The sequence below is a fragment of the Rhinatrema bivittatum genome, chromosome 2 (genome assembly GCF_901001135.1).
Source record: "Rhinatrema bivittatum chromosome 2, aRhiBiv1.1, whole genome shotgun sequence".
Classification (NCBI taxonomy): domain Eukaryota; kingdom Metazoa; phylum Chordata; class Amphibia; order Gymnophiona; family Rhinatrematidae; genus Rhinatrema; species Rhinatrema bivittatum.
The window spans coordinates 596,661,796-596,676,219 of NC_042616.1; the positions used below are offsets into that span (position 1 = coordinate 596,661,796).

Sequence of the window (14,424 nt, forward strand, 5' to 3'; positions counted from 1 at the left end):
TCAATCTGATATTTTTTTTATCTAACTGCATTTTCTAAAAGTTTCATTTTAATTGCAAAGCTGTGTGGCCTTTCATATTAGTCCCAACATTGTCTTTTAATGAAGACATCTGAGACTGTAGTTCTACAACTTGAGTGGAGGTCTTCGCCAACTCTTTTTGTGTAGTTTGCAAGGATATAGCAAGAGACTGCTGAGAAACCGTATACATATTGTCCCAATTGAGAAGAAAGACCAGCAATTGCCTCCCATATAGAGTCCAGAGTAATTATAGTAGGTCTGGAAAGAGAACCTAAAGACAGCACAGATTTATCTTGATCTGTAGCTTGAAGAATATTAAATGCTCCTGCCTGCATCAAAGCTTGAAATCCCTATTGCTCCAATTCTTTCAATCTCGGGATGCTTCAAAATTGCAGAGCAGCCCTCGATAGTCCTGTGAAATCCCTCTGGCCGCAGATCCACAGCGGCACCAGAGAAAGCCTCAACCACCAATTCGGGTGGAGGTTGGTCGGGAAGAGGGCAGCTATCCGGTGAAAGGGAAACAACGGAGTCTGGGGAGAGCGGCGCCGTTCCCACGCATGATGCGCTGCCCAAGATATTTTGCTGGTACCTGAAGGCTGGGCTGAGTCTCCTTCTGTGACGACCACAAATCTATCGATGGGGCCAGAAACCTCAGGGTAAGTGCAAGCTTTCCCTTTTGTCTTCCCCATCAGTTCAAAGCAGAAGGAACTTTATAGAGGAAAAATGTGTTTAATTGTGAAAAGCCTCATCAGGAGTAAATGCCCCCCCCCCCCCTTTCAGTTCGATTTTGGAATTTTTACAGGAAGGATTGTGTAAAGGTTTGGCCCTTAACACCTTGAAGATTCAAGTGGCAGCCCTTGCTTGCTATAGGGGGTGAGTCAATGGGTGACTTCTGTCTTCCTACCCCGATGTGTCCTGCTTTTGGAAGGGAATTAAGCATCTACATCCTCCCTTGCAACTGCCAGTGCCTCTGTGAGACCTTAATCTGGTCCTGAATTTCTTGGTGGGTCCGACCTTTTGGCCGCTGCCTGGCCTTTCCTTGCGGCTGCTTAACTTGAAGATGGTTTTGCCGGTGGCAGTCTTTCTGCACATTGGGTTTTTGATTTGCAAGCTTTTTCTTGTCATGAGTCTTTTCTACTTATGACTCCGGGAGCGGTACAGCTTCAGACTGTGCCTTTTTTGCCAAAAATAGTTTCAGTCTTTTTCCCTGCCCACCTTGGACAGGGATAGAGCTGAGAGTGAGTATCCATCTTTTGTGTATCTTGGATGTCAAGCGTCATTTGCTGTGGTAATTGAAAGCTACTAAATATGCTCAGAGGTCTGATTGCCTGTTTGTGCTCCACGATGCAGTAAACAGGGTGAACTGGTGACGTGGACAACTAGAGCCTGCTGGTTTAAGGAAGTCAGCTCAGCTGCTTATGTGGCTGGCGAGATTCCTTTACCAAACCTGATTAAACCGCATTCCACTAGGGCTCAGATGGTATTGTGGGTGGAAATTCGATTGACTCCTGTCATGATTTGCCGAGCGGCGATGTGGTCATCCTTACACAACTTTTCCAAGCATTATCGCTCGGATGTTCAGGCTCGAGAGGACACCATGTTCGCGCAGCCAGTGTTGCATGGATCGCGGGCAGTCTTCTGCTTTGTTCGGGTGTAGCTTTGGTACATATCACTCATGGATTAGCCTGCCCGAGTGCAGAAAAAGGAGAAATTACTACTTACCTGAAAATGTCCTTTCCTCTAGGGAAGCAGGCCAATCCCTGACCCACCCTTGGCTGCCACTTTTGTCTTAGTTTGCCTTCAGGTGTGGATATTGCAGAGTGTTGTTCCTGCTCTTCATTGGAAGACTGGTTTTCCTAGCGTGTAGCAGATGGACTCAGCACCAATGGGTATAGTGTACTCCTAATAGCAGATAGCAGACCAATGGGTATAGTGTACTCCTAATAGCAGATTTCAATCTGACGTCCGTCCCTAGTACATATACCTCTGCAGGAAGTGCAGCTCTTCAGTATTTTCCGTCTCCATAGCAGTTAGGGACTATCTGCACGCTTTCACAGCGTTAGAACCAACTCAAAGGAGAAAACCCAAAATTGAAGAAAACCTATCTCTGAAGACGAGCCCCTCTCTCCTGTGGTGATACCCTCGGGTCCCTCCCCCAGTTGAGATTTCCCGAGGTGATTTCCGTGGCCCTCGGAGATAAGCCTCGGTCCGAAGGCCGAATCGCGGCGAGGACCTAGCCCCCGATCCCGGGCGCGGCTGAGAGGCAGCGGGTGCACCCTCGAGCGCGGCGGTGAAGGTATTTGCCCTCTCCCCCCGCAGCCGGAGACCGCCCGGAACGAAACCGGGAAGTGCCGAAGACAAGGTAAGGTAGAGATCCTCAGCGTTGACTCCGGTCTCCGAGGTTCGAGGAGTCGCACAGGTTGCCGGCCGAGACCAATGCCGCCGGGTTGATCCGCCCTAGCAGGTCCAGGCCCTGGTTAGTTTCAAGTGTGTACCCACGTGGAGACCCTCCGAGGTGGTCACCATATTGCCCGCATGGTCGCAGTCGCCATCTTGGCCCTATTCGCCGCTCCGTTCGGCTCCTCCCGAGCGCACAAATCTAGCTAGGTGCACAAATTACATGTGCGCATAAAGTTACACGCACAAGGGCCGTGCGCATATGTTATACACGCACTGCACGCCTACCGGGCTACTCACACAACTGCGCGCACAACCCACACGCATATCTTAGACGCACCGGAGCGCTTAAGGGGTTACGTGCCGATAACCATGGTACCACCGGAAACAGAGTTAAAGGCTCAAGGCCTCTGCCCAGCATGCCATATCAGAGCTGCACAAAGCGAGGAGGCCAACGCCCTGTGCACTCAGTGCGAGGAGGCCCTGGGTTATCCAGCCCAAGGCAAGTCCCACCCAGGGACGAGTAATAGCTCCTCGGGGGGTACCGCAGACCTAGCAAATCCCAGCGGGACTCCCCTGCAGACGGGGACCCCCAGGGACCCAGCACCGCTTGGCTTGGATCCAGCGTCTATCTCATGGGTGGAGTTTTTCAAAGGGCTACATTCCTTTGTTCACATGCAAACGGAATCCCTAGCTGATCAGCCACATTTGCCGCCAGAAGACCTGTATGCCCTAGGCCCCTCAAGGCCTAGACAAAGGTTTCCACCGCCCAGAAGCCCCACCTATGGGGACACGGACTACTCTGAAGAGGAAGCAGAGGCCCTAGAAGAGGGGGAGCTTCCCCCGGGAACAGAGCCTCACCGAACCATGAGACGCTTCTTCACCAAGGACGAGCTCCCTGACCTGGTCACTCATAGCCTGAAGGAGCTCGCTATCCCGGGCCCAGGTACTTCGGGCGAGCCTAAGCCGAATCCCCTGCTAGAGGGCCTCCGCCAGACCTCTCGTCATTTCCCTCTGTTACAAGCCGCTCAGCAGCTAATTCACCTGGAATGGAGTGCTCCAGAGTCCTCATTCAAAGGGGGACGAGCTATGGCAGCCATGTACCCCCTGGACGCGGCGGCCAAAGACCTCCTGGCATGCCCAAAAGTTGATGCCATGGTCTGCGTGGTCTCGAAGCGCACTACTATCCCTGTGGCGGGAGGAGCAGTGCTCAAAGATGCACAGGACTGGCGCCTGGAATCCATCCTTAAACAGTCTTTTGATGTAGCCGCTATGTCCCTACAAATAGCGGCCTGCTGCACCATAGTGACACGTGCCTGTTTAGCTTAGACCAGGAGCAACACCCCTGGAGAAGTCATGGAACCAGCAGTATCGTTCCTTATGGACGCGGCTTCCGATCTGGTGCGCAGTGCGGCCAGAGGAGTGTCATCTGCGGTGGCTGCCAGGAGACAACTCTGGCTCCGAAGCTGGTCAGCCAACGCATCTTCCAAAACTCGCCTCACAAGGATGCCCTTCAAAGGATCCCTCCTGTTTGGCAGCGAGCTAGAGAAACTGGCCGACAAATGGGGTGAGTCCCCATTGCCACGCCTACTGGAGGACAGGACTAAGAGAAACCAGCGACCCTTCCCCCGATCTTCCAGGGGCAGAAGCTCTCAGCGCTTCAATCCATACAGAAACAGCTATCAAGCGCCCCGACCTACGGGCAGGATCCAGTCCTTTTGGAACAAGCCAACAAGAGGGGAACCAGCTCGGGTGCAGACCCCAGTCGTACCCCACAATGAGATTCAGCTGACCCATCCAAGGGACGAAGCCATAGGGGGCAGACTAGCCCTATTCTACCACAGATGGGTCGAGATAACTTCGGACAAGTGGGTCCTAGCCATCATTTGGGAGGGGGGTACTACCTGAATTTCCTGCGAACCCCTCCGGACAAGTTCGTGGAATCCTCCTGCCACGACCTCTCCAAGAGGAGAGGGCAGCAGTGGAAGCTACACTGACCAGACTACTGGCACTCGAGGCCATCACCCCAGTGCCTCCACAAGAAATAAATACTGAGCATTATTCAATTTATTTTATCGTCCCCAAGAAAGAGGGACATTCAGGCCCTACTGGACCTCAAGACAGTCAACCGCCACCTAAGGATTCCCCGCTTCCGCATGGAAACCCTATGCTCCGTAATAAGGGTGATACAATCGGGAGAGTTTCTCACATCCCTGGATCTTTCGGAGGCCTACCTACACATCCCAATTCATCAGGAACACCAGCACTATCTACGCTTCAAAATCCTGGACCGTCGCTATCAGTTCCGGGCACAACCCTTCGGGTTAGCCACAGCACCCCGGACGTTCACCAAGATCATAGTGGTGGTGGGCGGCAACGCTGAGGAAGGAAGGAGTCCTCGTACATCCTTACCTAGACGACTGGCTGATCAGGGCAAAATCCCCAGAGGAAAACCGCCAAGCAACCAACAGAGTCAAAACTCTACTGGAGAGCCTAGGTTGGGTGGTAAACACAAACAAAAGTTGTCTACAGCCCTCACAGTCTCTAGAATACCTAGGAGTCCGATTCGACATCAAAGACGACAAGGTCAGCCTGACTTCCACAAGGAGATCAAAACTGTGGAACCGGTTACAATTCTTACTGAGTGAACCTCTTCCCACAGCATGGGATTACCTGCAAGTCCTCGGCCTCATGGCATCCACACTGGAAGTAGTGCCATGGGCACGAGCTCACATGAGACCCCTGCAGCGCTCACTCCTATCACGATGGAATCCACTGTCTCAGAATTACGCCGTACGTCTATTTCTCCTGGGCAGAGTCTGGACCCAGCTACGGTGATGGCTGCAAGTCAGCCACCTGAGCCGGGGATCGAGGCTAATCTCCCCAACCTGGATCCTGCTCACCACAGATGCCAGCCTATGAGGATGGGGAGCACACTGCGAGGAGTTAACCGCCCAAGGGCAGTGGAACACAGAAGAGGCGGGATGGAACATCAACCGCCTAGAAGCGCGGGCAGTCAGACTAGCCTGTCTACGATTCGATCACAGACTCCGAGACAAAGCGGTCAGAGTAATGTCGGACAAAGCCACAACAGTGGCCTACATCAACCGGCAGGGGGGGGACGGGACCAGAAGCCAGCAGGTGTCTCTGGAAATAGACCCCCTAATGGCGTGGGCGGAAGTAAACCTCCAGGAGATCTCAGCCATCCAATTCGCCAGGAAAGACAACACCACGGCAGACTGCCTCAGCAGGGAAAGTCTAGACCCAGGAGAATGGAAGCTGTCCTCCACAGCGTTCCAACTGATAGTGAACCGGTGGGGGACACCGGACATGGACCTTCTGGCAAGCCGGTCCAATGCCCAAGTACCCAGGTACTTCAGCCGCAGGCGGGAACCTCAGTCCCAGGGGATCGACGCCCTGGTACGGACCTGGCCACAGGGGACCCTATTATACGCATTCCCGCCGTGGCCCCTATTGGGCGCAATCATTCACAAGATAACAACTACACAGGGGACTAGTTCTTCTAGTGGCCCCAGACTGGCCAAGAAGACCATGGTACGCAGAAATGAGAAGACTACTGGCAGGGAACCCCCTACCACTGCCTCCACACAGAGACCTGCTCCAACAAGGACCGATCCTCCACGAGGATCCAGCTCTAATCGACACCCTACTCCGAGCATGCAAGTTCTCCACATCCCTAACGTACATAAGGATTTGGAGAGTATTTGAAGCCTGATGCGAAGACCACGGTATCAAGCCACGCTCAAGTAAAATTCCCATGATCCTAGAATTCCTGCAGAACAGGCTACAGAAAGGGCTGTCCCTCAACTCCATCAAGGTACAGGTGGCCGCATTGGCATGCTACAGCTCCAAGAGTGAGGGCGACAGCATAGCTTCTCACCCGGACGTGTCACGCTTCCTGAAAGGAGTCAAGCACATACGCCCACCTCTAAAGTGGCTGGTACCTTTTTGGAATCTCAACCTGGTCCTGGATTTCCTAGCAGGAACCTCTTTCAGGCCCCTCCGAGGGCTGTCCCTCCGCCTGTTAACGTTAAAGACAGCATTCCTGCTGGTGGTTTGTTCAGCCCGCCACATTTCAGAACTACAAGCACTATCCTGCCGTGAACTGTTCCTCAGGCTCACCCCGGGAGCCATACAGCTAGGCACGGTCCCTTCGTTCCTTCCCAAAGTGGTATCACACTTCCACCTTAACCAAACCATCTTGCTACCATCGCCGGATGACTTGAAGAATTTGGAAGAAGCTCGAAGTCTACATCACCTCAACATCGGCAGACTTCTGTCCAGATACCTGGAGATGTTGGAACCCGTACGAAAAATGGACCACCTTTTTCGTCCTTCACAGTGGGAAGAGACAAGGGGAAGCGACCTCATGGGCAACCATAGCCCGCTGGATCAAGGAAGTCATCAAGGCGGCCTACGTAGAAGCAGGCAAACCACCGCCTCTACAGGTCAAGGCCCATTCTACCAGAGCCCAGGCAGTATCCTGGGCAGAAACCAGAATGCTGTCACCCACCGAGATTTGCAAGGTGGCGACATGGTCTTCCATCCACACCTTCTGCAGATTTTACCACCTGGATGTTCAGGCTCGGGAGGACACGGCGTTTGCTAGGGCAGTACTAAGTGGGTCATGGGCAGCCTCCCACCTGGTTCGGGAGTAGTTTTTATACATCCCATTGGTCCTGAGTCCATCTGCTACATGCTAGGAAATGGAGGAATTACTTATCTGATAATTTCGTTTTTCATGGTGTAGACAGATGGACTCAGCATCCCACCCTTGGCTACCGTTACACATGGAACTCGAATGATCAAGGGTAAGCCATGTTTTCAGTCACTGAGGATTTCCACCCTGCCGGGTGTTGACGCTTCTGGTTGCGTACACTGGCGGTATCCAGCTATAGTTAAACTAACCAGTTCAAGTTAATCAAGTTAAGCAAGTTATGAAGTTATTCAAATTAGTCACACACATATCCACAATGCTTTTCGAGGAGAATACTGAAGAGCTGCACTTCCTGCAGGGGTATATGTACTAGGGACTGACATCAGATTGAAATCTGATCCGTCTCCAACTGCTATCAGGAGTACACTATACCTATTGGTCCCGAGTCCATCTGTCTACACTAAGGAAAACAAAATTATCAGGTAAGTAATTTCTCCATTATTTATTTAGAAACTGTTTTATACCGATATTATAGTTACATCATATCTGTTTACATCGAACTGGAGGTAGAAAATACATAGAACAGGGTGATTGTTCACGCCTTTGACTGAGCTCGGTGTTCCTTATTGATTGGAAGCATGAGTGGCTGATTGTTAATAATCATTTCAAGTATAATCAGTTTGCCAACAGTTTGGCTTTTTCAGAGAATACTGGCAGGCTGATGGGGAAGTACTATGTATCTGTGACAGCTTTTACTCCATCTCCATCTTATGGTAGAGATGTATAACTCGTAGGGATTGGCCTGCTCTCCCTGGAGGAAAGGAAAGTACTAATCTCTCCATTTCAATTATATCCGAAGCAGGAAGCCTGTGATGGAGTTGGCTGGACAATTAGAGAAGCCAAAGCCATAGCAAAAAAACTAAATTAATTATTTTCCTCAATGTTTACTGAGGAGAATATTGAGGAGATACCCATGCCGGAAACTGTATCTAATTGTGATGATTTGGAGGAACTGAAAAACATCACAGTGAGCCTGGAAGATGTAATAGGGAAATTGACAAAATAAAGAGTAGCAAATCACCTGGACCAGATGGTGCACATTCTAGAGTTCTGAAAGAACTAGGAAATGAAAGTGCAGACTTATTAGTAATTTGTAACCTGTCATTAAAATTGTCTATTGCACCTGAAGAGTGGAGGGTGGCCAATATAACACCAGTCTTTAAAAAGGGCTCCAGGGATGATCTAGGAAACTCTAGACTGGTGAGCCTGGTGTCCATGCCAGGAAAAATCATAGAAAGTTATTCTAAAGAATAAAATGCTGAACATGTAGAAGATAGACATGGTTTAATGAAATACAGCCATCATGGATTTACCCAAGGAAGTCTTGCCTCGCCAGTGTGCTACAGTTTTTTGAAAGGGTTAATAAACATTTGGATAATAGTGAGCTGGGGGATATAGTGTAATTGGATTTTTAGAAATGAATGTGCCATGGGATCAGAGGCAATGGACTGTGAACTGGTGTTTAAAAAAAAAAAAAAAAAAAGAAGAGAGAAATAGGACTTTGTAAAGATGGTCGCTGCTGTATTTAAAGATGGCCGCCGCCATCGTAAAGATGGCGCTGGCCATCCAGTGCTCCTACCATGTGACAGGAGCCGGCTAATGGCACGGATACCCTGTCATATGGTAAGGGCAAAGGGCAAAGGGCCATCTGCGCCATCTTTATGAGTGGCAGCCGACGGCCTGAGAACGGGAGATCGCTCCCGGGACCACCACTAGACCACCAGGTATGTTTTGGGGGGCTCGGGAGGGTGGGGGAAGCTAAGGGGTCGTTTTTAAAGGGTCGGGTGGGTTTTTTTTTAATCGGGCCATCGGCGCCATTTTTGAGTGGCAGCCAAAATAGCGCCAATGGCCCGAGAGTGGGAGATCGGTCCCCGCGCCCCCACTGGACCACCAGGTAATCGTAAAAAGTTTTGGGGGGGTTCGGGAGGGTGGGGGAAGGTAAGGGGTTAATTTTAAAGGGTCGGGCCTCACTACAAAAAAAAATAACGATGTGAATCGAAACCAATTCCGATTCACATCACCTACATCACCCACGATCAGATTTTTTCCCCCCTCTAGCAGAACCCGATCGTTAAGACGATTGGGCACACGATTCACATCTCTAATAGGAACTACCACCTAGGAAAAGGATCTAGGTGGCATCTTGGATGATAGATGAAATACTTAGTATGTGGCAGCAGTCAAAAAAACAAACAGAATTTTAAGAAAGGAATGGAGAATATCATAATTCTGGATTGCTGCATGGTGTGACCACACCTAGAACACTGTGTGCAAGTCTGGTTGCTGTGTCTCAAAAAAAAAAATAATTTAACTGGAAAGAGGACAGAGAAGGGCGATAAAATTGATACAAGGGGATTGCCATGAGGAAAGAGGTTAGGGCTCTTCAGCTTGGAGAAGAGGTGACTGAGGGGAGATAGCATAGAGCTCAATAAAATGAGTGGAGTAGAACGAGTAAATGCAAATCAGTTGTTTAAATTCTTTCAAATAATAAAAAGATTAGGGGACACTCTTTGAAGCTAACACATTTAATACAAATTGGATAAAATATTTTTTCACTCAGTACACAATTAAGTTCTAAAATTTGTTGTCGGAAGATGTGGTAAAAGTAGTTAGTGTAGCTGGGTTTAAAAAATTTGGACAAGTTCCTGGAGGAAAGTCCATAAACTTATTAACCAGGTAGACTTAGGGAAAGCTGCCACTTGTGTGTGGGTATAAGCAGCATGGAATCTATCTGCTGTTCGGAATCCTGCCAATTACTTGTGACTTAGATTGACCAATGTTGGAAATGATACTGGGCTTGATGGGTCTTTGGTCTGACCGTGTTATACCAGCTCTTATGAATGCAGCGTAAGGTTTGTTTTTCATCAGAGCTTCATTGTTTTAGTATGTCAGAGCTTTTGTTTTTATTCCCACAGAACGATTGTCACAGCTCTTGAAGAAGTTATTTGAGACACAAGAGTCGGGGGATCTAAATGAAGAACTGGTAAAAGCAGCTGCTAATGGAGATGTAGCTAAAGTGGAGGACCTGCTGAAGAGACCAGATGTGGATGTAAGAAACCTTGCTTTCCTATTTTGGAAGGATAATTGTTTTTTAGCTCTTTGTATGCTTATTATTGGAGTTTTGGCAAACAAATACATTTTGGTTTTATCCTGGATTGTTGTATTTCAGGAGGGTTATTCTACCTTATGCTCTAAAACAGTTATTGCACTACGGGAGTCCATTTCCCCCTTTTGCACCAATGAATGTTTCAGAAGTCTGTGTTCTCAAAAATTTAATTTTAGTTTGTATTTTTTTAAAACTTGGATAATGTCTTGCCTACTATGTTTGAAACCTATTGGTGGGAGTTTTCTGCCAGATCAAAACTGGTCCATCTGCATGATTGGAAGATTTTCAGTATGAGGTAGGTGTTGAGAAATTAAAGTATTTCATACGGGTAGATTTTTAGTGTGGGGCTTATGTTGACATGTAAATAGACTTGCTAGTGACAAAATTTAAAAACAATAAGGAAATACAGATTTAACTTTTTTTTTTTTTTTAAGTGGAAGCTTCTAAAGCAGTAGTTCCCAAACCTATCCTTGGGGATCCCCTAGCCATTTAGATTTTCAGGATATCCATAACAAATATGCATGATATATATTTATATGTACTGTAATATGCAGATATACCTCATGTATATTCTCTGTGGCTGTCTTGTAAGCTCAGCCAGGTGGGAGTCCCTGAGGGGACAGGTTTGGGAGCCACAGATCTAAAGCATTCCTTGTCTGCATTCTCTTTTCTAGAATGAAAGAAGCCTGTTGATCATGAATATGATTTACACTAGAAGAAAAAAATGCTCATTTCCTAGCATGTAGCCAGTTGGATTCAGGACCAATGGGTATTGTGCTTTCCTGATAGCAGATGGAAGACTGAGTCAGATTTCAAAGCTGACATCCGCCTACATATACCCGTGCAGCATGCTTAGCTCTTCAGAATTTCTCCATCTCCCATAGCAGAAGCGGACACTATCCAAAAGAATAGTGTAACATTTACAAGAAAGAAGAAAATTAACCTTTAAGAAGATAGCCCTGCTTCTCCTGCGGTGAAACCTAACAGTCCCTCCCTGCAGTCAAGACTTTCCTGAGGTCGATTCGATATCCCTCAGAGGTGAGCCTTAGTCCGCCGGCTGATTCCCGGCGTGGACTTTGCCCCCAGGTTGGCTGAAAGGCAGCAGGTGCAGATTAGAGTGCGGTGGTGAAGGTATTTCCCTCTCCCCCGCAGCTGGAGACCGCCCGGCACGCAACCGGTAAGCGCTGAGACCAGGTAAGGTAGAAACCTTTTCTCTAAGTCTCCGGTCTCCAAGGCTCGAACAGTCGTACCGACTTTCCTCCAACGAGGTTTAAATCGGGTTGAGCAGCCTTCCTCTGGCTAGGCCCCAATCTGGTCGAGGGTCCACGCATGTTGAGGCCCTCCGGGGGGCCACCATCTTGTTGCCGGGGTTGTTGGCGCCATCTTCCCCCTCGCCGTCTGGACAGTCCGAGGCACCTAACTTGAACGTGTCCGTAGGGATACATGCATAATTGCGCGCACATCTGGGTTGTGCGCACAGCGGCGTGCATAACTGTGCCACGTGTACAAAATCCACCTCCTGCATGCATAACTTGTGTGTAGGTACTGTGCATAACTTCTGCGCTCCCGACGTGCACAACTAAGAGCATCCACGTGCATAACTCTTGCACGGACAAGTTTTCAAGCTCTACACGCGCACAAAAATTGGCACCACCATCCAAGAAGGCCAAGGGACCCTTCCTTTGCCCAGCCTGCCACTTGAGAGCTGCGCAGCCTGATTTAGAATCCCTTCTGTGCCAGCAGTGCGAACAGAACCAGGGAGAGCCCAATCAAGACCTCCCACAGCCAGGAGCGGGATCCAGAACCACTGATGATGGCACCCCTGACCTAACTATGTCCATCTTGGCGCCCCCACAGGAAAGTTCCTCTGGGGCTACCACTACAATCCCTCCTGGCATCAACATGGACCCAGGAACCTTCTCCTGGATGGAAATTTTTAAAGGGCTGCAAACCTTTGTCCAGGCGCAGCCAGCCCTGGCTGTTGACTTGCCTCAAACTCTGCTGGAAGCACAAGCCCTTCCCAGCATCTCCCAAGGCTCTCAAAACATGCCTCTCCTATTCAAGATCATCCCGGATGGGGATCCAGACATCTTAGAGGAGGAAACAGACTCCCTGGAAGAAGGGGAAATCCCTCCAGGGATGGAGCCATACCGGACCATGCTCCGATTCTTCCACAAAGACAAATTACCAGCTCTCGTGTCCCAAACTATGAAGACACTGGGTCTCCCAGACATGGACCCTACATTGGAACCTAAAAAGAAGCCCATGTTGGTGTACCTCTGTAAAGCCTCATGCTATTTTCCTATGTTGGAGCCCATCAAGAACTGATTGACCTGGAATGGAATGCTCCAGAGGCCAGTTTTAAAGGGGTATGGGCACTAGAAGCCCTATACCCGCTGGAACCCATGGCCAAGGAACTTCTACGCTTCCCTAAAGTGCATGCTATGCAAGACAGAAGGCTGGCAGCTATTCTTAAGCATTCCTTTGATGCCTCAGCAATGACGCTACAAATTGCCTCCTGCTGCGCCTTGGTGGCACGTTCCTGTTTGATCCTCTCCAGAGACGCTACCACGCCTGCAGAAGCGATGGAACCTGCAGTCTCTTTCCTCACCAATGCTACCGCTGACCTCATGCGCACATTGTCCAGGGGTGTCGCCACTGCAGTGGCGGCCAGAAGACAATTATGGCTCCGAAGCTGGTCAGCTGACGCGACTTCCAAGGCGAACCTCACAAAAATGCCTTTTAAAGGATCTTTCCTATTCGGAAGCGAACTGGAGAAGTTAGCCAACAAATGGGGCGAATCTCCAGTACCCCAATTACCTGAAGACAGGAACAAAAGAACATATCAGCGCTCCCCCCCCCCCCCCCCCAAAGAACCAAATGTTAGAGGATTGCAGCGTTTTAAACCTTACAGGAGCACACAGTCCCAAGCACCTCGTACTTCAGGAAGGTTTCAGTCCTTTCGGAACAAGCACATTGAGAGGAGCAAGCTCAGGGGCAGGCTCCGGCCGTGCCCCACAATGAGAAGATGCAGACCCATCCACAGGAAGAAGACATAGGGGGCAGACTTACCCTCTTCTACCAAAGATGGGTTGAAGTAACATCGGACAGGTGGGTCCTAATGATCATTCGAGAGGGGTACACCCTGGAATTCCAAAGCATCCCCCCAGACAAATTTATGAGATCACTGTGCCACTGCCACTCCAAGAGACTGGCAGTGGAAACCATGCTAGCAAGACTACTCAGCCTGAAGGCAATAACTCCTGTGCCTACATCTCAACAAAATACTGGTCACTATTCCATCTATTTTATTATTCCCAAGAAAGAAGGAACATTCCGACCCATCCTGGATCTCAAGGCCGTCAACAGTTACCTGAAGTTACCACACTTCCACATGGAAACCCTACGCTCCATCATAATGGCAGTGCAACTGGGAGAATTCTTAACCTCCCTGGACCTATCCGAAGCCTGATGGACCGGGATGTGAAGCCTGCCTTCACATCCCAGTCCATCAGGACCACTAGCGCTTCGCGATACTGGGCAATCATTACCAATTGAGCGCTACCCTTCGGACTAGCCACCGCTCCCAGAACCTTCACCAAAATTATTGTGGTAGTAGTGGCTACACTGAGGAAAGGAGTTCTGGTACATCCTTACTTGGACGATTGGCTGATCAGAGCAAACTCTCCAGAGGAGAGTCGCCATGGGACCACCAGAGTCAAGAACTAACTACAAGAGCTTGGGTGGGTCGTGAACACAGCCAAGAGCCTGCCTACAGCCCTCCCAGTCGCTAGAATACCTGGGAGTCCGGTTTGATACCAAGCTGGACAAGGTCTACCTTCCCCCTCCAAGGAGAAGGAAACTGGGTCAATTATGAAACCTGTTGAATTCGGTTCGCCCCAAGGTATGGGACTACCTTCAAGTCCTCGGCCTCATGACCTCAATTCTGGAAGTTGTTCCATGGGCAAGGGCCTATATGCGACCATTACAACACTCCCTATTGTCACGATGGAATCCAGTATCCCAGAACTCCAGCTACCGACAGAGGTTCGGCATCAGCTTCAATGTTGGCTACAAGAAGAACACCTAAGCAAAGGTGTAAACCTGTCCGCACCAAAGTGGATCTTGCTCACCACGGACGCGAGTCTGCTAGGGTGGGGAGCCT

General features: G+C 49.5%; 1 protein-coding gene across 2 annotated transcripts in view; it reads left to right on the top strand.

Annotated features, from left to right (window-relative positions):
- Window positions 1-14,424, top strand: part of MIB1 (mindbomb E3 ubiquitin protein ligase 1) — a 331,151-nt gene that overhangs the window by 119,841 nt on the left and 196,886 nt on the right. For both annotated transcript variants that reach the window (XM_029591112.1, XM_029591111.1), the window contains exon 9: window positions 10,069-10,202. In XM_029591112.1, the coding sequence (XP_029446972.1) occupies window positions 10,069-10,202 (134 nt within the window). The remainder of the gene's footprint in view (window positions 1-10,068; window positions 10,203-14,424) is intronic.